The following is a 20,680-nucleotide window of genomic DNA, read 5'->3' on the forward strand; positions in this document are numbered from 1 at the left end:
TGCATCCTCAGCACTTGTTCGTGCTCTCCAACTGATCATCGTTCGCACAAACATATGGAATAAGGAGTGGGCAGGTTGAAAAAAAAGCTGGAGGGGCTTGAACAATCAAACCCCGTTGGACACATAAAGACTAAACGAAAGCGCTGCAAACTGGTAAGAAGTTGAAATGTGCTTTATTTCATGTTCACAGTTACTACAATGATATGTGCACGACAAATGGAAATCCGATGGTGCATTCAGGATCTTTGATGGCTTCATTATTTCTAGCGCGTGTTTGGCCTTAGTCAATGTTGTTGCTTGACTTGAAGTTTGATTTCGAATCATTCGACTTAAGTCTTTCAAAGAAATGTGACCTACATAGCTTAATCCCTCGTTACCTAAGGAAGTAAACGTATCATGTCAACGATAAAACGCGGTTGCTATGCAGCTAGCTTAGTGTCACCGAGAAGCTAATGTCGTGCCTGTGATAATGAATTAAGAGGAGTGCACGAGACAAGCACAAGACTTTAGCAGATCTGCAGGACAACTCGATCGTTAGCATTGCACTTTCTTTGTCGTGTATTTTATTTTGTCGTGTGCATGTGTGCATTTATAAATAGAATGAACCTCGTGTACTGGAAAGCAGTCAAGATCAACCGCGATAACATTCTTTATCGTGTTATCACCAGTCTACAGTTACTTTTGGCATAAATGAAAAATAGCCGAAGGGTTTATTTTTCTTTTTTTGTTACCTTCAGCACTGCACAGTTGTCTGATAAAATATTCTTCCATATTTCTGCCCTTATTCGTTGTAAGTGGTTTGTAACCAATTGAAATACTTTTAAGAGCAGCATTTGTAAGAAATTGCCATTTGATTGCTATTGTTTTGCCTACAAGATGAGGTGAAAGATAACTACTTTTAATGACTTCTTCAAGAGTCTTCTTAACTTTATTTATAGCTATTATAAAGTGAAATCACCGATTCGTTTCTTAATACAGTTTGCATCGTTGAATGTAATTGCTGAAAAGGTGAAAAGTGGTTCTGAATTGCGGTGCTATATTTATTAACTGTTTGTAACCATTTCTTTGTTTCTGACCTTTTGGGGGCGTGGCTAAAACTGGGCCGCACTTGCATGTCCAGCAACCTAAAAAGCCATATATTAATTCCAGAGTGTTTTTGCACATAGCAAACCTTGGCATTTCTGCAGAGTTCCTCAAATATGGCAAAAAGTTGCAAACTGAACCCCATTTGACACAAGTTTAAATGTGACTGGTTAACTCTGAACACAGTATGAGGGTGTGCGCATTTTTGCAATCATATTGACTCAGGTTTAACTCCCTATAATACTAGAGCGAGTAGGCGTTACGGCATAAAGAAATATTGGTACTCTGAAATGTAAATCCTCGTACTCTATCTAAAAAAAAAAAAAAAGTAGTTTTGCTACAGCGAACCGTGTCAATAAAGTTTGTAACGCAGCCCTCCAGGTTATTGACTGTTTCATCAGAGCCGCAGCATTCGTTTGTCTAACATTTTACTCCACCCTCTGTCACGTCACGTAGGAAGGGCTCAGCGCAGCGTGGGTGCCCAGGGATCCTCTTCCTGAGTGTGTGGAGAGTAGTGGCCAAAACCCAAACGACATGAACCACACCAAGGGCGGCCTGGTTATCTTCACCGCCAACTCGCACCCGTCCAGCCGCGAGTTGGGGAAGAGGATCGCAGAGTAAGTACAATTTGACAATTTGCACCACGGCGGCTTTCTACAGACTGCTGCCGATCTTCAAGAGCCCCAACGAACATTCTTTGAAGCTTTTTGAAACTATTTCTAGCCACGCTGGCTATAATAAACTTCACTCCGAAGGACGCCGCAGTCTGCGGATGTTTATGAAACAACTCTCGGCTGACGAGTGTTGTACGGTACTTATTTTGTGTTGACAACCAAAATGAATATTCTGCAGGCTCACTCGACAAGTTTTTCCCGAAGAGGAGCAGCTTGAGATGACCTTCATTAAGCCGAATTCGTATCTTATTTTCTACCTCGTCTTCTCTTTCAGGCGATTAGGTGTGGAGCTTGGCAAGGTGCAAGTGTACCAGGAAGCCAACCGAGGTAAACTGATGTTCCTCCTCACATTTCCAACACAGACACAATTACCGTGACGTTTTGAAATCTATTTCAAATTGATTTGATGCAAGCGCTCTTATTAATTGTGGAATAAGAAGTTCATCAAAAAGGACTTCAATGTTTTCTACGTGACTGTGGGAATGAAATGTTTTTGTTTTCTAAACTCGATGGCGCATCTGCATTTTCGCACGGTCGGGTGGTGTGTTTGCGTGGGAGCCGACGCCTACTCATTTTTCGAGGTCTCGCTGTTATCTCGTTCGCATAGAAACACGCGTGCAAATCCAGGAGTCCGTGCGAGGGAAGGATGTCTTTGTGATTCAGACCGTGTCCAAGTAAGGAGGAACTTTGAACTTACTTTCATCCTTCTTTCTCAATTTGAATGTCATTTTTGCACGCTCCATCCTCTTTTGACCAGAGACGTGAACACGACCATTATGGAGATGCTGATCTTGGTGTATGCGTGCAGGACGTCTTGTGCCAAAAGCATCACGGGCGTCCTTCCCTACTTCCCTTACAGTAAACAATGTAAAATGAGAAAGAGGGGCTCCATCGTCTCCAAGCTTATTGCCTCCATGATGTGTAAAGCAGGTGAGGAAGAACTTCACGGTCGGGGAGTGTCCAAGTAAGGGCAAAGGATGATTACACGGTCCAAAAATGGCAGAATCTTGAATTACATTCCAACCGTTCTATTCTTACTGGTGATGTCGATTTAGGTCTTACACACCTGATCACCATGGACCTCCACCAGAAGGAGATTCAAGGCTTTTTTAACATCCCAGTAGACAACCTGAGAGCCTCGCCTTTCCTGTTGCAGTATATCCAAGAAGAGGTAAAATGCAGCAAATTGTTCGGCTTGACAATATTTTCAAAATCATTCTCATTTTGGTCTCCCTCTAGATCCCCGACTACAGGAACGCTGTGATTGTGGCTAAATCACCAGCTTCTGCCAAAAGGTTGCTTCCTCTTTTCTCAACCGCACAACTGCGAAGGACAAACGAACGAGTCAAACAGTGTGGTTATTACAATTGTTTGCTGAAACCTAACAAAACTCACTGCCCCGTCATTTTCATCTCCAAATTGGCAATCTCCAACATTTCAACTTGTTAACTTTGTGTTCCTTCTTTTTCTACCGGCCCACTTTTGCGCAAGCATCAAACGAATCTGTTTTTTTTTGTACATTTCGCTGGCCAATCGGACACTTGCAGACTTTTGTCTCTTCCCGCCGCACGCAGGGCCCAGTCGTTCGCCGAGCGCCTGCGCCTCGGGATCGCGGTGATCCACGGCGAGGCTCAGGATGCAGAGTCCGACCAGGTCGACGGGCGACACTCGCCGCCCACCGTCAAGACCACCGGAGCCATACATCCAAGCATGGAGATACCATGTAACGACCCCAAATATATACTCATTCTTATATAATAGCACGCAGCCCCTTTTCACACTGCACTTAGCAGAACGCCGCACACAAACGAATGAATCACGGCAATAACTGAGTGTGCCCATGTGACAACGGACTAGTTCATAGCGCCCTGTGGATGACAGATCAACAAATCAGTGTAGATTAGAGGGGGGGGGGGGGGGGGGGCAAAATATTGTGGCCACATTTCATTTTTGAAAACCGACAATATGCATCCATGCATTTTAATACACCGATTTTAGAAAGAAATGTCAATGAAAGAATAAAGCCCGGTACTCCCCCTTCCTAGCTACTATCGAAGGGAATCGGTACAATTGAAGTCCCCCCCCCCCCCCCCCCCTTCTTTCCTTATTACTTCCAGTGTTGATTCCCAAGGAGAAGCCCCCCATCACTGTGGTCGGAGACGTAGGCGGCCGCATCGCCATCATAGTGGTACGAAAGGAATACATCATTCTTGGGATGATGTAACCGAGAAAAGGCAGTCTTACACCCCCCGCTTCCCCATGCTCTCCCCACAGGATGACATCATCGACGACGTCGACAGCTTCGTGGCGGCGGCGGAGACGCTGAAGGAACGAGGAGCCTACAAGATCTTCATCATGGCAACGCACGGCATCCTCTCCTGCGACGCTCCCAGATTCATCGAGGAGTCGGCCATCGACGTGGTGCGTCCCTCGGCGCTGACCCGCCCTTCGGTCCTCATTTTCACTCCCTCTCATTTGTCCAAAGGTTGTGGTGACCAACACCATCCCTCACGAACTCCAGAAGCTCCAGTGTCCCAAGATCAAGACGGTGGACATCAGTATGATCCTGTCGGAGGCCATCCGACGCATCCACAACGGAGAGTCCATGTCCTACCTTTTCCGTAACATCGGAGTGGATGACTGAAGGTTCTACACGTGCCATTTGCCTCGTCAGACCTCAAAGCGTTCACTGTATATAGACGCATGATACAAACACGGCCGTGTCCTCCATGTCATTTTTTTTTTTTAAGATCTCCAGAGTAGTCCATATGACACCCACGTTCACGAAGTCATGCTTTGTCTTCCCGTGTCTGAACACGCACCGATTCCATGTCCACTACTGTCCTCCTCGTCTCAAGTAAACTTCTTTTATTGGTCTCTCTCACTCCTGTATCTCCAAAACCTCTTTCTCCGCAGTTTGTAGTATTTATAGTTCCCCGCAAAGCAGCAGATTATTATTATTATTATTATTAGCTTTATATTTTTTAACTGAGCAAGTTTGTCAACATTTTAAAATCCTCATCAAATCTTCAGCGTTTCAAGGCTAATCGCAATATTATCATTTTTGTTTGTTTGATAAGATACACTCAAAGATCCGCCTCACATTTCTAGCAAAGGAGTCTTTTTCAGGATAATTATCAGTGATGAATGTCCTTAAAGAAAGATTGTAGCCCATACACACACTAAGACAAACACACTCCTTCACCAAATAAGTCAAGTCATTCAAGACACGTCCTGTTTTCCACTCGTTTTGCTTTGCGGGCGGGGAAGCGTCATGCTGCTTTGATTTTGAAGACTTTTGGTCAGTTTGTTTTTGCTTTTAGCTGATACAAATGCTAATTGATGACTAGAGAATTAAGTTTGCTGTAGCAATAGTTACACATGGGGTCAAATCTACTATTTGCTAAATATAAACTGGATATAACAAAGACTTGTTGGTAACGTGCTGCAGAAGTACTACTACGAAAAGTGGATCTATTTAACACTGTGCCATTATCTCCTCAATACCTCCATGTTTTTGATCATCTTCAATGCCACGAAGCCGTTCAAAGTCGTCAACGTGTCCTTCGTCACATATATATTGATTGATCCTCCACCCAAGTCTATATTAGCTTTTCATTGATAGTCATTGATAGGTCATTGATTCAACAGCATCGTCTGATGAAAAGGTCATTGATTCAAAAGCATCATTGTGTTTGTCCTTCATTTCCAGGAAAGAAAGCTAGGAAGCTATCACTGTTTTTCTAGCAAATCAATCGACTGAAGCTGGTCTTTGTCACGTTGCCAGTTGTGGTCCAAAAATGTTTTGTATTTATTTTCTGCACTAACTGAATAAACAAGAACTAAAGACTCTCCTGTGCAGTTCACGTTTGTCATGATCAAATGTACTCTGCTCATACACAATATAAATCTTTGCTCACTTCATACAGGGGGGAAAAAAAAAATAGAATCTATTTCTTATGTCGTTCAACATGTTTATTGAAATGCTGACAAACAGGTGTTGGTTCAGACAAACATGGTGACATCCACGACAGAACAGACCCCAGGCAAGAGAGGTAAAGATTGTCCCACTCACACTGTTTGGCACTAACTTGTAACTACTATTCAAAACTGGATGGCACATCTCATATTTCATCACTTTGTTCTAAGCCAAATACATGAAAAAAAAAACGAAACCTTTTAGGATCTGGGTAAAGAAGCATCACGATACAACATCGCAACATATATTGCAAACATTTTCATCTGCACTACTGGAGCGATGCAACTGCCGATATGTCAATAGTGTTAGTAGTGATTGAAGGACAACAAGTTTTCCAGTTTTATTTCCGCCCTGAGTATTGACACATATGAACCAAATACCTTTTGGACTGCGGGGTTCAACTTGAGATACTATCAACAAACGTCCTTAAGCAAGGCACTTCACACATTCAGCTGCTCCAACAGATCCATTCAGTGAGTACGGAATGATTTGCATTTGGAGGAAGACCATCTGACAATCAAATTTGATGTATACAAGTTTTAGATGTAAACACGACATGAACACTGAGCACAAACGGGAGAATTGTGAAAGGATCGATATGGAAAATGCTTGGGCATTTATTCATTATCACTGATATCCAGCTTAAGTTTTGAATTTTTAAAGAGCGCATAGCAGTACATGGATCTTAATGTTGGATTATAGGATATTGAATAAAATGCTCAAATGACTTTCCATACATTAAAGCTATGCAGAAACTTGAAAGGCAAAAGGAGCTAACAAGGCAAATCAATGACAAACCTCACCAAATACAACCGAAAATCCAGTTTAGAAGCATAAGTGCATCATTTTTTTAAAAAAAAATATAGTAATAATAATAACAGATTGATGATGTTACCAGTGCAGGATATCACCATTCGTACAGGAAATACTTTTTTTTTTTTTTTCCGTTGAAGCTCCAGCTGTGCTCCAATTAAACATGCATTCCAAAATACAAGATCAACTCAAAAAATGGAAGAGGAAGCCATCTGCCATCTGGGGCAGAAAATGAGCTTAAAAAAAAACAAAACGATGCGTAAACTGATGATCCCAGCACTGTTGGAACAGTAGATAGATCAGAAAGTCATTCATCAAGGGGCACAATACTGCAAACAACACTGCTAATACACTTTTGTAGTAGTCTGAGCAATTGAAAACAAAAGGAATGTCTCAACACCATCAACTTATTTATTTTCACTCAAGCCCCACTTTCTGCAAATGACTCCAAGTCTGATGACTTGACCTAAAACACTAAAAAAAAGTCAGCAAGGATGGGCGCCAGCTCACACAAATGGATGGATGGATGGATGGAGTTATGCAATTGTCTCTGGTAAAATCTAAAAGCACTTTCTAAGAATGATTAACTACTCATATAAACTTTCAATTCTGACTTGTGGTTCATGGGTTTATATTATTTTCTAAATAATACAGTCAACTGCACCTGTCCTGTATTTAAACTGAAGTTCATTCCTAACAAAGATCGTATTTTGTCATCCACACCATTATTTTAATTAATACGAGGGATGTCCCGATCAGCATTATTTGAACTTCAAATCCGATCCAATATTTTGCCTTTAGTATTGAAATGTATCAAACCGAAATATATTTAGAGCAAGCAATTCAACTTTTTATCAAACCCAAATGTCCTCAATAAGCATGAGAATAATTTCGACCAACCTTTGTGTGATCTTCTTTGCCCTCTGATTTTCGTCTCTCCTCATGACGTCCAGCGTTCGTCGCTTTACTTTCGCAACTTTGCAAAACGCTTGTCATGTTTTGTCCTCGGATGACGAATCAAGCTCTGGAAATTGCCATCTTGCAGACATTGCAAGGACTTTTCGGACAGTCTTCACTCTCTAATAATATTTCCACACTTTTTGACAAGCTTGCTTTGCACCGCCACGGAGGTTTTAAATCTTGCAGCTACCGTCAACCGGTACTTTACGGCAGTTGTCGTAAAGAACGGCACGACTAGCTAGCTAATGTAGCTATGCTACAATCACCGGAAAACAGGAAAAGATCGGGCCAATCCGATCTCGAGATCGGGACATCCTTAAAGAATACAAATTAATTAGTAATACGTGTCTCTTGTTATGACTCAGTAAACTACATTTGAAAGTCATCCCAAGCAAGTACAGCATGTCGAACTTTGAGTTCCAAAAATGGGAGCTAAATACTGCACAGCCAATTGAGTTTTGAGTTTTGCTCTCAGATTTCAAGGCAAATACACTCTAGTCTGCACACACACCGTAAATCGGCCCTTAAGTTAACTTTTAAATAGACGTTGAGAATATTTACAAAACAGGATGTCACCACGCTTTCATACCCCAAATGCAAATGTTTACCTGATTCCTTGGCGTATGGAGAAAAAGATTGAAAGATTCGAATTCTTGTTGGCATCTTTGTCTTGTCTTTCAACGCTAACTAATGGGGGGCAGAATTTGGGTTCAACCGGGCACTTCTCATCACTTTTGTTCTCCGTGCATCTTCCAGCGCGGGGTAGTCGAGAAGCAGCACAGCAAGAATCGTCCGTCCTCGATAAGCACTTTGTGACCAGCCCGTTTCCTCGACATCCTCCCCGTAGGACGCTTTTCACGACGAGGGAGGACAAAATAAATCTTCAGGGAAGCTGACTATGGTTTCCTTTTTGATTGCTGAGAGTTTCCCGGGAAGACGCACAAGGATGATTGTGGCTGTCACACAAAATGCATTCTGGGATTGCTGATAGGCCATCAATTCCAAAACAGAGGTCATCCTCCTTTTTTCTTCTTCTTCTACGTTCCACATTGTCAGGTTGTGTCCGCTGTGAGTGATCGTCTGAACTACAGTGCGTCCCGTGCAAAGTGCCGCCCGCGTCCTCCCTTTATGGATCGGAAGCGGAGATGAGAGCAGGCTAGGTGGGGTTCGGGGGCTTGAGAGCATCTACTTGGATCTCCAGGTCTGCAATCTGTGGAAACAAAAATCACATGAGTTGAAGCTGTAAAAGTCAAACAACCCACAGATTGCCTGACTTGATGATTGGAATTGTTATTGAAGACTACTTTTGACTTGAATCATATATTATTCTGAAGTAACAGTGGACGCTCGGGACGAGATTCAAACCCAGAACCCGGAATTTGTGAAAGCCCGAAACAATGCGGTTGTCACAACTCAGCGCTTTAACACGCTTGGCTTGTTTTGAAAACAATGTGCACACATGACTGCGAGTATGCCGGGGACAAATTCACATCCCTGTTTTTAGTTTCTAAAAAAATAATCATGCAGGAAAAAGCATTCAACTTGTGACTTGTCAATCATTTCAATCCACTTTCTTCACCTTTTCCTGCAAGTTGTCCGCCTCCTCTTTGTGCGACGCCTCGCTGTCTTCCTCCACTTGACGGTGAGCCGCCTCCTTTTTCAGGTACTCAATCTCCCTACAAGGCACACACAAACGAAGAAAGCTCAAGTCGTTTGTTTTTTGTCTGCTTTGTGTTTCCTCTCCCGTACTTACTTCTGCTGATACTCTTTGATCATTCGCTTGGCTTTGCTGTACTTGCGCTCTAAGGTTTGGTACTGAGCCTGGGTTTCCTTCAAGTGTTCATCCACTGCCTAAAAAAAATAAAACACACACTCAGAAACTGTCAGCGATATTTAAAAAAGAAACAAACACAATTGGACTTTGGTTCTGAGCTCTTTCATTACCATTTCTATGAAATTTGTCATCAATTTTCTCCATTTTTCATCAATAATTCTATTGAATCATATCCCCAAACGCAATGTATTATTTGCTACTTTTGTCAGATTCAATGGATTTCTATGACCGTGATTTTTTTTGATGAAGAAGGCGATGAAGATTTGTCACGGTTGTCAATCCTGATTGAATTACCTTACACAGCGACTGGGCTTCCATCCAGTAACCCTCCAGTTTCTCCATCCTCTCTTTACTGTCCCGGATGCTTTGTTCCAGCTGAGCACGCTCCATTCGCCAACGCAATTTATCCTGCTCTGCGTGAGCCAACTGCGGGCAGGGGGGGGGGAAGTTGATCAAATGAAGCTAACACGTATCGCCGGACGTGACTGCAGTGCAACAATATGCAATGAGGCTACTGATTTTTGATCAGCTCTCACCTTCCTCTTCAGCAACTGGATCTCAGCTTGGGTTACTGCATGTTTGATTTGAAGCTGCAAATAAATGGAGATGAAGGAATACAAGTGTTAAACATACTGGTTATTTATAATAAGGTTTAGTTTAGAAAAGAGAAATACTGTCATATGTCTAAACTATCATTTTTTTCACTATATGAACATTTCCGAATTTCTGTTCATCTGGTATTGTTCTGACCTGATACTTGAAGTAGATCTTAGTCTCATTCATCCTGGTTATTGAATACTCAGGGCACTGAATGGATTGCAACTGGCCTCTCATTTGACCTCAGGTTAATCTTCCTTTTCAATTTGTAGTGCAGGTTTGATTGATTTCTCAGGTTAGATACATCTTCCATATTTGCCTTTCATTTGGAACAACACTGACTTTATTTTCCCTGACTAGGTTTCTTTTGCCTTCCTGAATCAAAGTAAGAAGATGATGCTCCACTGAGGGAGGGAGGGAGGGAGGGAGGGAGGGAGGGAGGGAGGGAGGGAGGGAGGGAGGGAGGACGGGTAGGCAGTTGAAAGGTTGAAAGACAGAAAAGGTATTTTTTGTGTGTGTTTTTCATGTGTGCTAAAAAAGACTAAAATTGTAATATTTGAAGAGAGAAAAGAAAACGTATCAGTTTGTACGTGAATCTCATAAATAATGTCATTTTCTTATCTGTACTCTTATGCAATCAGCAAAATGAAATAGGAAACACAAATATTAAATAAATTGTGTTCTTAAAACTGAATATAAAAACACTGGACAGTGACTGTTTGCCTGTTGTAGTACTGCAATTCTACCAGTAGATGGTGCTAATGTTATGTTATTTCTACTTGTATGAGAAGGAGCGCCTATATTTCAACAGGAAATAGCAGATTCAGTCATTTTGACAATAAAATGGAAAAAAAAATATTCCATTAATATCACAGCGCTGAGAGCTAAAATCAAAAATAATTTTATTTGCTGGCTTTTACACTTATGAGACTATCTCCTGCCTTTCCTGCTTCTCCTGCGTGCACACCTCCGGTTGTGTCTCAATATGTTGGAAGAGGAGGTTCTCCAATTTAGCTCGTGATATTTGTTGTTCTTAAAGAGCAGACAGATCATATGAAAATTCTCTCAATATTGTGGATTTTCACCTACGCTTGGAAAGCTTCCTCCACTATAAACGACGTATTAGCAGTTACGTAGGTCATAAATAACGCTAAGGATCCAAAGACGCAAAATCATCGTACCTCCTTGAATTTGTGGGTCAATTTTTCGGGGTCCAGCTCGACGGGAGACAATGAGTCTTGGTGTTCGGCCAAGTCGAAAACCTCGATGGAATTGGGAAACATGGGACTCATCTCCTCATCCTCATCTGTGGCATATTCACCTGTCTAGAAGATCAACAAAGCTTACAAATTCATTCCATTCTCTGACCACAAGGTGGAAATGATGGACTGTGTTTAAGAACCACTGACTCCTTTCCATTTAGTCTTACCTCCTCATCATCGTCCATGTATTGCTTATATCGTTGTTCCATCATCTCACGCTGCCATTTCTCCTGTTCCAGAGTTTGTTGGATCAGCTGAGCCACTTCGCTCTGCTCCCCCGGCTTCTCCCGACCAATCACAAATCTGGGAATGATATGTTTTTTAAGATGACCGTTTCGGTAAAACCTTATGAGTTCACAAATCACGAAAAAAAAAAAAGCATACTTGACGGTGCCTGATGTGTTGCGTAGGACAGACGCGGCAAAGCTCTGAGTTACACCAACCAGGCTGGTCCCGTCAACCTCCACGATCAAATCGTTCACTTGGATTCTAGAATTCAAATCAAGGCGGATCACGTATGGAAAAAAAAAAATGTCAATAAAACATTGTCTAAAAATCAATACAGATAAAGTGAAGGGGAATGCAGTGTTCATTTCATCTCAAACTTAATTAAGGCAAACGAAATGAACGTTAGTTGACAAATCAGCAATCCTGATAACAGCTTGGCAGCAAATATTGGGTGACATTTTGAGGAACTCAAAAGGGTCAAGAAACCTTTTAGAAGAAACACAATTAAGCTTTTAGCCTCTGGTGAGACAAGCAAAAAAAAAACAAGCATGTCCTTTTGCCTAAATCAATTTGCCTATTAGTAGCAGAAACTAGGAGTCCCAACTAAAATGGCAGAGGAAATATCGAGCGAGCCTTTACCTGCCATCTCGCTGCGCAGCTCCACCTTCAGTGACCGTCTTGACGAAGATGCCCAGTTTCTCCAGACCCATATCAGCTCCTGCACCCATTCCTATGATACTGATTCCCAGACCGTCACTGTCTGAAAAACACACAAGCACAATTACAGCATGTAATTGTGCATACGTGATTCTGTCAAAAAAGATGAGGTGCCAAAATTAATCGATTAATCGATAACAGATTGAGCAAATAAATAATCTGTAAAAAAAAAAAATTGAGCAAGATACATTTTTTAATACAAATAAAATAGCATCCGATTATTCGACTCAAATAATTGATAGAGTACTCGATTCTATGAAGATTGAATAATGACAGCCCTAAAAGGGTATATCCGTTAAATCCCATGTATTCATTGATTTGAAATTGTCCTCATCCACCTGTGTTCAATTCCATTACCCCGGGGATTACACTCCAAATTAGGCTAATCTCTACTGATTTTAATCTCTTAATGGGATAACAGAGTTGTTAGCCAACAGATGTATACATGGATGTCCACTAACGCCAACACTTTGGCACTGACTGAGATCTTGGGCTACATGCATCAAAAAATATGATTGACACTGCCAGAAGTATGAATTCAACATTGCTGTTATAGCGTCATGTTGAGAGCTGTTCCTAATATTGCGCAAGTGGTCACAATGTTGTGGCTGGTCGCGCGTGTGCGTCTTTAAGTACGCAAGAGGCTTGTCTGAGTGACGTGTACGTTTATGTCTGTGCGTGCATTTGTGTTCACCTTTCTCCAGCTCAACGGGAAACAGATCCAGCTTCTCAACTCTCTTCTCCAGCTCGTACTCGGCCGACGCCGCCATTGGGTCCACATCGTCGTTACGTCGATCGTAGTCTTCATTACAGTAGGTGGTGAAGACCTACGCGGGGAATGGTGCATCCATTTATTTCTTGTCCAGGCATGCCTATCAGAACTGACTTGAGGCGAGACGTTCTGACTGGTGAGAGAACTCGCCCTATAAACGTTGACGTCGATACGCGTCAACGGTAGTGAATGAGTTAAAGACAGGAATATTTGGAGGACTTGAGAAATGTGGAAAATGAAAGCGAAAGGACGACAGGGCAAGTGGAAACTCCACGGTGCCGCTTTTTGAGAACAAGCATGGTGTGCAATTGATGAATCATGAAAACCTGTGGCGAGGCCATCTTAGGGTAAGAAGTGGAGCAAGGAGATGCTTTCGTGCCAACAAAAACCACAAATGGCAGACTTACAATAGTGATGGGGAAGCACGGGGAAGTTCAGAATGAACTTCGTGGTGCTGTTGCAAATTGACAAAAACCTAGACTCAATTTGCACGGCGCTTTTTAAAATGTTGGCTTAAATCAAAAAGGAAAAGCACTTTGAAAAAAACCAAAACATCTTCATCAGTCAATGAATAACCCGATCTTCCGAAGGTCAGAGTCTCCAAACAGAATTGGAATATCGCCGAGGCATGTCGGAGCAAGAAACGGAAGGATATAAAAGCCTGCTAGATGTGACGCAAACTGTCACAAAGAAGAACCCAAGTGAGAGCCAGCACACATGACCAGACATGACAGGAATTCACCTTCAACAATGAACAACAAAAAGTCAAAAGCGCACCAGGTCAACTTCAAAACAGACAGAGGTGCAAAAAAGCAAGGTCATATCAAATATGACCTCAAATAAATATGAACTATCCCCCTCCCCCTTCTCCGGAAAAGACCAGAAGCATCTGTCTCCCCCGCCGATGACCACCTCTATGATCACATGACTCCGTTTCCGTGGCAACCTCAGACTAGTCTGGCGCGATTTTGGCAATAGCGCTGACTTGCTCTCTGTCTGATACATATGCTAATATGTTTGTGACAAACACAGCCACGGCTATGATCACATGTGGGCTATATAGAATTCATGATTTTCAGTACACGCTCACGCATACCGCCGCAAATAGGCTTCGAGAGCGAGTCGGATTGTTGAACTGCTTCCTGTTGTCACATTTCCTTCCTGTTGAGTAACTTTATAGTCGCGTGTGTGCATAATAGACTTCTCCCAGTTACAGTCATGAAGTGAGAGACTTTCCATGGTGACAGAAATGTCAACAAAGCAAAACAACACATAGACAAAAAGCACAACACAACCACAAATGATGTACGTCCACTATAGCAAGATAACAACTATGAAAATATTGAGACATAATATCCGAAGCCGAACTTGTCGCCGACCGTTGACTTGATGAACATGATTTCAAACAATGTACTGTACGTTTGCAGTATTATGAATCAAATCATTTGGTGGTTTGGAATTTTTTCGATCATGTGTGTTTGTGTGTGTGTGTTCTTCGATTCAAAACAAACACACCCAGCCACATTCCAACTGCTTTTCTCACACTCACAGGGGTAACTTTGTTCACTATTCAGCGCACGTAAACACAAGCGTGAGGCGACGAGCAGGAAAAGCTTTACGCTTGCTTTCAGGGGAATCGCACAGCTCCCTATTTTCTGCCCCATTGTGATTTTAGCTTGTGCCAATCGTGCAAAAGCAAATGACACTTTATTTTTTATTTTTTTTGCCAGAAAAGAAAATGTGTGATGTTTTGGATTGGTAAATTTGGAAGTGTCATTTAACGCCTTTTAATAACACCGCCCAAAAGAACAAGTGCCTAGAGGCTAAAACTTATTAATAGATGAACTTTGAATGCTTCACTCGTGAAGGAAAAAAACCAAGTTAAGATGCCAAAACCTGCAACATTGTCACTGAATACTTTGTCATATTTTCAATAAAAAAAAAAGAATGATTGAGCCGAACAGGTGTGTGGTTTTTAAGAACTGCAGCATCAAGGCTTTTCCATCAAACATTTTGCACTCTATTTTCAACGAGGAAGTTCAAAACTCACCTTAATGGCCTCAGTGCTGAATCGTATCTTTCTATTGGGTGCGATGGGTTCCTCCTCCTCAGGAAGACCCTCAATTTCCGTGCAGCTGCTTTCTGGATGGTACTCTTCCTCGTCTTCGTCATCATCATCATCATCGTCGTCCAGCTGGCTTCCCCCAGAGTCATCCTCGCCGAGGCCGCTGTAGGCGCTAACGTCCACCAGATCCCCCTCGGAGTAATCCTCCTTCCTCGAGCCGTCGTCGTCGTCTCCGGCGTTCTCCTCCCCGGCTTGTGTGACTTGAAAAGCCGGTGGCTCTCTTTCCCCATTTTCCAGTGAAGCGTGAACATCGGCTTGAACCAATCTGGCCCCGGCATCGATATCCCCTCGACAACAATCCCGTTGGCCAGCGGTTAGCGGCTCCTGACCAGCTAAGGAGTCTTCTGTCAATACCAACTGATACTCCAACTCTGGTTTAGCCTCGGCTGAAATGTGGTCAGAGTTGGAGTGCCGATCTCCTGAATGTCTAAATGTCTCCTCCTCGCTGACCGCCGCGCTACTGAGGTTGCACTGCGGGAGCGAATCGGTCTCGTCGACCTCTGTCGCCTGGTTGTTGACAGTTCCTGTTGTTACCTCCTCTAAGTCCTCCTGACTCGCAGGAGGCCCTTTCATCTGAGAGAGAGAGACAAATGATAGAATAATTTCACATCGTACTTGACACCATATGAAAAGATGTCAACAATCTTCTTACCTGACTCCGAGCAGGCCCTGATTTGGCTGGAATTGTTGGCTTTGGTCCTGGAGCAGGTCTTGAGCGACGGTTGGGGAGGTAGAGATGGTTTTGGGTATCAGCCTTCTCAAACACAGCACTGAGTTGGCTGACGGTGGGGCTGACGGCTTCAGCGGGGCCCGAAACAGCTGCGGAGGCAGGAACCAGAACGGGAGCAGAAGCGGGAATAGGGGAATCATCCAAGCGATCCAAAGCCTCAGTAGAGCCGTTGAAGCGTGCCACCACATCCAGACGGCTATCCTGGAAACCAGAAGCTCGCTCCTTCTTCAGTAAAATCCTGTTGGTAGCGGCTTGTTTCTCCTAAAGGAAAGCAAATCGTTTCATTTGATCCTGTTCATGGCACACAGCAAGTATCGGTGCAGTGAGCTGGCGGTTTGCGCCGTTGTGGGCGTGAACACAGTCAACTTGATTGACAGCCGTGTTAAATGGGGCCATTTCTGACCTGCAGCGTCCGTTGTTCAAACATCCTCCTGGTTTCCTGGAGTTTGGATAAGCCCGAGGAGGAGCGCGCACCTTCTCCATCTGTTTTGGTGTCAAAACGATTGACCCTCTCCGAAACGGTGCCCCCGAGTTTGAGCAGCGCGCTGTGGTCGACGTTCTCGTTGAGGCTCGACGCCCTCGGCAGCGACAGTTTGACCGCTTGCTCGTTTCCTGCCGACGACAAGACTGTGAAAGCTTGTTGGGATAAAAAAAATAATAAAAAAAATGTCTTATTGTTCTCATTTACCAATGACTTTGGCACCATCTTCCTCATCTCCTGGTGACTGCATCTGCATGAACATATTTTTGATGCGGTGGACATTTGATCCATATCTACGACCCCTCCCGTTGGGCCGAGGTAAAGGCGCGGGCTTGGAGGCGGGGTCGTAGCCTCCGTTGAGGTGATCCGTCGCTTTCTTTAGCGCCGCCAGACCTGCCTCGTACGCATTTCGATGAGGCGAGGCGCTTCGCATGTTGGAGCCCCCCCCACTGTTTCCGCCGTTGTCCGTCTTGTCTGAGGCAGGTTCTGTCTTCATCATGTTTGAGAATTAAATGTCCCCCGGTGAACTGCAGGTTAATGGGGATGACGGTGGCAGCATGTCTGTAGAACATGAGCTGTGAGATGACAACAAAAGAAGAGAGACTTCAAATGAAGACAGCTCATAGCTATTCCATAAATGTATCTTGGCATCATTATATTGTTGCAGATTTCATTGTTTTTAAATGTTTTGTTTTTTTTTCCCCACCAATATTAAATAGGTCATATTTGCAATGGCTTTGGTTTTTATGATCAGGATTTTCTTCCCGGATGGATGGATGGATGGTCCCATTACAGTTTCGTACATGACACGTATTTTAATTGTTCATAAGAATGCAAATTGCTTTCAATTTTGCCCACTAACTCAGAAATGATGTCAACTAAATCGTACCGCTGTCAAAACTAATAAATTGATGATGTCGTCGAAACATCAGAGCAAATAAAGCCTTTATTTAAAAGTGTGTAAAATAGGATTAGGTGAAAAACAACACTGGGTGAAAAAAATAGAAGAGGTATCCTCTAAATTTGGAATTTTTTTACCTTTGATTGTACAGCTAAAATCAGCAACAGACTTATTATAAGAATTCAACTTCAGTAGTTGTGTTTCCAATTGGTTGAACTATAAAAAAAAATCCATTTGGCATCAAACTATCTTTCAAAAACAAGGGTTTAATTGATGGAAACACCATGAAAGATTATTTCCAATAAGACTGACGGGCAATACCACAACAAAAGCCCAAATGATTAAAATTCAGTGATTAAATACAGAAAATACTTGGGTCATAAATGACATAAAACATGGGATCATATGTTTCCCCCACAGTAGTAATTATCTTTATTTTTACCCTAACTGAGTCATTTTCTACATCTGGAGAACATTCCCTTTAAAGGAGACATTGTGATTTTTGCCCCCAATTTAAACCAGTTCCCAGTTGTCTTGACAGCATGTGTAACAAAGGTTACACTCCATGATTTGGAATCCTGGAACTTATTCTGATTTGAGAGGGTGATCCTGTTTCATGAAAATAAGCATGAAGCCCCAAGTCGTAGGCTACTGCTTTCATTCCCATGACAACCAGGAGAAGACCTCAGGAATTTAAAGAGGCGGACTTGCTTCCACTTTCAGATGAGCGTGCAAAAAAAAAAAAAAAAAGTCTGCACCTATGAGGACGATAAAAAGAGCGCACTTGATTGTCTACATGTAGTTCTTCCGTCCATTTTCTGTACTCCTTGTCCTTATTGGGGTCAGCTGGAGCCGATCCCAGCTGACTGTGCAAGAAGCGTGCTTGCTACTGGTTGCCGGCCAGTTAATGGAAGGGCATCACGCTGCACCTCAAACATTTGCATGCATTGTCAAATATGCATCGTAAAATATGCCCCGACCTCACCATAGCGCAAAACACTACGCAATCCACAGCGGCTAGACATTTTCCAAAACAGGCATACTAAATGACTCCTTTATTATGCCAAGGATTGTGAAAAAAAAAGTTGATCGAAAAGCTATACCCATATTTCCAGTGACTTGACGTCTGGAGAAATAAATATGCAAAATCCGATATTTCAAACTTGCCACAGTCAAGAGAGTCGAGGCCAAAGTGAAGAAATGTGCCCCATTGTTTGCAGCGAGATGATATTAGATAAGGGAGAAAAAAAAAAAAAAATCACTTTCAAAGTGTTCGGTCGGACAAAATGAAAACTCATGGAGGCTTACAACCTGGAGGCTAAAAATATTCCCACAAAACACGTTGCAATCAAAGCACATCTTGTGATCGTGTCTTGACAAAACAGTAGCTTCTCATACAGGGATCATGTGAACTTTACTGGGCCAATGTGGAACAGCCGCACACACACACACACACACACACACACACAGGAAAGAGCTGGCGTCAGCCAAGACGAGATTTTCTGCGTCATTCATCAGTCCAAGAACAACTACTGTACAGCCACCGCTTTTGAGTTTGAGCTCACTTTCCGTCGAGAAGCGTCCAGTATATTTCACGTATTTGTCGCCTTCGTGAGAATACAAATGATTCATTTCTATGATGCAATTTTGTACTGAAAGAGCCAGTCCACTTCTTCATAATTATTTCAATCTATCATGAGTAAATTCCCCACACCGCTCAAAAAACAAAACTTTAAAGTTGGATTCCTCTGCACCCAAAAAAAATGAATTTGTATTTGTTTTTTGTTTTTTACTTCAGCAATGTTTTGTTATTGATTAATAGCAAAACATGATTAATAAAGTATAAAACGCCCAAATAATAATAATAACGAAATACAAAGCATAAAGCAAACAAGGAACTAAGATAGCGATTACTGTTTTCTTGGTTGCTTGTGCAGTTGTTTTTCAAAAACGCAAGGCCTACCGCACGATGCGCCTTCAAAAATAGTCAATACACTTGCGGCCAAGCCTATGTTTTTACAAATGACACACTTGGAGATGTAAATGTTTTTGGCAGAGACACTGAAAGTAGTATTGTCTCATTCTTCAAATGCAATGTGTGTCTGTCAGTGGTGGGAAGTCACAAAGCACAATACTTGCAACTATCATGAGGCTTTTTGAACTTTTCAAGGATTTTCACTTTTACTCAAATCATTCGCTGTATTTTCTTCTCCTTACTTTGCAAAAACAAAAAACAAATGTGGACTTTTTTAAATGTTAGCTGTCATTTAAGGGATTTGTCTTCTAGCATTCCAAAATTAAAAAAATAGATGTACTTTTTATTTGATTCAGTTTTTAACTTAGCATGTAGTGTGAGTACTGATACCAGGTATTGATATCGGTGCTAATACCAGCTAGTTATCAATACTCGCGAAGGAAGCCGATAACAGTATCGGCCACCCTCTGGTGAAGATCAACAACAATGTGCACCAGCCAGCCAGCCTCCGGTGCAGCATGCTCTTTTTTTTTTTTTTTTTCTTTCATATGCCTGTACAGGCATGACGATGACCGCGAGCACGCAAACACACACACACACACACACACACACACACACACACACACACACACACACACACACACACACACACACACACACACAGAGGACACATTATGGCAACACAATGCCTCCATCTATTCACAATCCGTGCACAAGTGGAAGATGGCCCAGTGTAAAGAGCGTCACTCACTCTCTGGCATGGACTCCGCTTACAGCGAACTTCCATTGAAATATGCATTCCAGATTTTCCGTTGTTGTTTTTTTTTCAACATTTGGGCTACCACTCGGCTATTGAGAGCGACTCCTGTCGTCCGTCGCACAATTGTGCACATTTCATTGTGCTTTTTGCCTCTGCCGCATTTCTTATTTCATGAGTAAATCAAGAACGGGATGCAAAAAAGAGCTCGGCAGCTCCACGTTATTACATGATCCACATCCACGCAGTGGCCGCTCATAACGTGTCACCGGCACCGGTTTAGGACCTGGAGGCGGGCTTAGGAGAGCCAGGCCCCGCTGGGTGTCTGCGGAGCCGCGTCGCTCGCTCGCTCGCTCGCTGGCTTCCTTCCTTCCTACCTCGCTGAGAGGCGCAAATGACACAAGGACGAACCCAAAAACATGTGACACACCTCGCCATACCTTAATATCCGGTTCTGTTCGGTAAAAAGCAGTCCATTGTCTTCTGCTGCTGTTGGCGTGGTTGCGCTGCTGCGGTGCTGCTTCTGCTGCTGCGTCCTGCTGGCGAAACAGACCAAGTGGCTGATTTCTGCTGCTGCTCCTCCTTCTTCTCTCTTCCTCCCCCTCCCATCATCTGTTTACCTCCATCCCTTTCCTCTTCTCCTCATCCTCAACGCAGTCATCTTCGTGATATGTATAAGTACAATTATCCATTCTTTTTTTTTTTTTTTGTCTTTCCTTCACCACCGCGTTTATTTTTCCTCTGGTCAACTACAAGTAACATTTCTCAACAGTGAAAATGTTTTCAAATTGA

The 20,680-nt window shown here is 42.7% G+C and overlaps 2 protein-coding genes across 6 annotated transcripts; one reads left to right on the top strand and one right to left on the bottom strand.

Moving 5' to 3' along the window:
- Positions 1 to 5,609, top strand: LOC147043876 (phosphoribosyl pyrophosphate synthase-associated protein 2). Its single transcript, XM_085934484.1, has 12 exons — positions 1 to 153; positions 1,540 to 1,700; positions 2,032 to 2,084; positions 2,365 to 2,431; positions 2,515 to 2,687; positions 2,813 to 2,928; positions 2,997 to 3,052; positions 3,332 to 3,480; positions 3,875 to 3,945; positions 4,032 to 4,178; positions 4,243 to 4,403; positions 4,508 to 5,609. The coding sequence occupies exons 2-11, from the start codon at positions 1,618 to 1,620 to the stop codon at positions 4,399 to 4,401; spliced, it is 1,074 nt and encodes a 357-aa protein (XP_085790610.1). The 5' UTR covers positions 1 to 153; positions 1,540 to 1,617; the 3' UTR covers positions 4,402 to 4,403; positions 4,508 to 5,609.
- A 115-nt stretch (positions 5,610 to 5,724) lies between these two features.
- ppp1r9ba (protein phosphatase 1, regulatory subunit 9Ba) lies at positions 5,725 to 20,435 on the bottom strand. Of its 5 annotated transcripts, XR_015068523.1 has the most exons (16): positions 20,329 to 20,435; positions 16,463 to 16,830; positions 16,178 to 16,401; positions 15,697 to 16,035; positions 14,970 to 15,617; positions 12,842 to 12,974; positions 12,070 to 12,190; positions 11,587 to 11,691; positions 11,370 to 11,505; positions 11,122 to 11,265; positions 9,880 to 9,933; positions 9,638 to 9,769; positions 9,263 to 9,360; positions 9,089 to 9,185; positions 7,450 to 8,719; positions 5,725 to 6,828 (listed from the first exon to the last, which is right to left on the bottom strand). XR_015068523.1 is itself a non-coding variant. In XM_085934271.1 (15 exons), exons 2-15 carry the CDS (start codon positions 16,752 to 16,754, stop codon positions 8,666 to 8,668), a joined length of 2,562 nt encoding a protein of 853 aa, XP_085790397.1. In that variant the 5' UTR covers positions 16,755 to 16,830; positions 20,329 to 20,435; the 3' UTR covers positions 5,725 to 8,665. The 5 variants fall into 5 exon arrangements, 3 of the variants coding, with proteins under 3 accessions (XP_085790397.1, XP_085790394.1, XP_085790395.1); XM_085934271.1 differs by having other exon boundaries at positions 5,725 to 8,719; positions 16,178 to 16,386; XM_085934268.1 differs by having other exon boundaries at positions 5,725 to 8,719.
- Positions 20,436 to 20,680: the final 245 nt, after the last annotated feature.

The sequence above is a fragment of the Syngnathus leptorhynchus genome, chromosome 16 (assembly GCF_054491065.1).
Source record: "Syngnathus leptorhynchus isolate UIUO chromosome 16, UIUO_Slep, whole genome shotgun sequence".
Lineage (NCBI taxonomy): Eukaryota > Metazoa > Chordata > Actinopteri > Syngnathiformes > Syngnathidae > Syngnathus > Syngnathus leptorhynchus.

Excerpts from the sequence above, each read along its gene's own strand:
- LOC147043876 (XM_085934484.1), top strand. The coding sequence starts at position 1,618 with ATGAACCACACCAAGGGCGGCCTGGTTATCTTCACCGCCAACTCGCAC. Across the intron at positions 1,701-2,031 it reads TTGGGGAAGAGGATCGCAGA|GCGATTAGGTGTGGAGCTTG; the intron begins GTAAGTACAATT and ends CTTCTCTTTCAG. Across the intron at positions 2,929-2,996 it reads TGCAGTATATCCAAGAAGAG|ATCCCCGACTACAGGAACGC; the intron begins GTAAAATGCAGC and ends GTCTCCCTCTAG.
- ppp1r9ba (XM_085934268.1), bottom strand. The coding sequence starts at position 16,754 with ATGATGAAGACAGAACCTGCCTCAGACAAGACGGACAACGGCGGAAAC. Across the intron at positions 15,618-15,696 it reads CAGGGCCTGCTCGGAGTCAG|ATGAAAGGGCCTCCTGCGAG; the intron begins GTAAGAAGATTG and ends TCTCTCTCTCAG. Across the intron at positions 11,266-11,369 it reads ACATGGACGATGATGAGGAG|ACAGGTGAATATGCCACAGA; the intron begins GTAAGACTAAAT and ends TTGATCTTCTAG.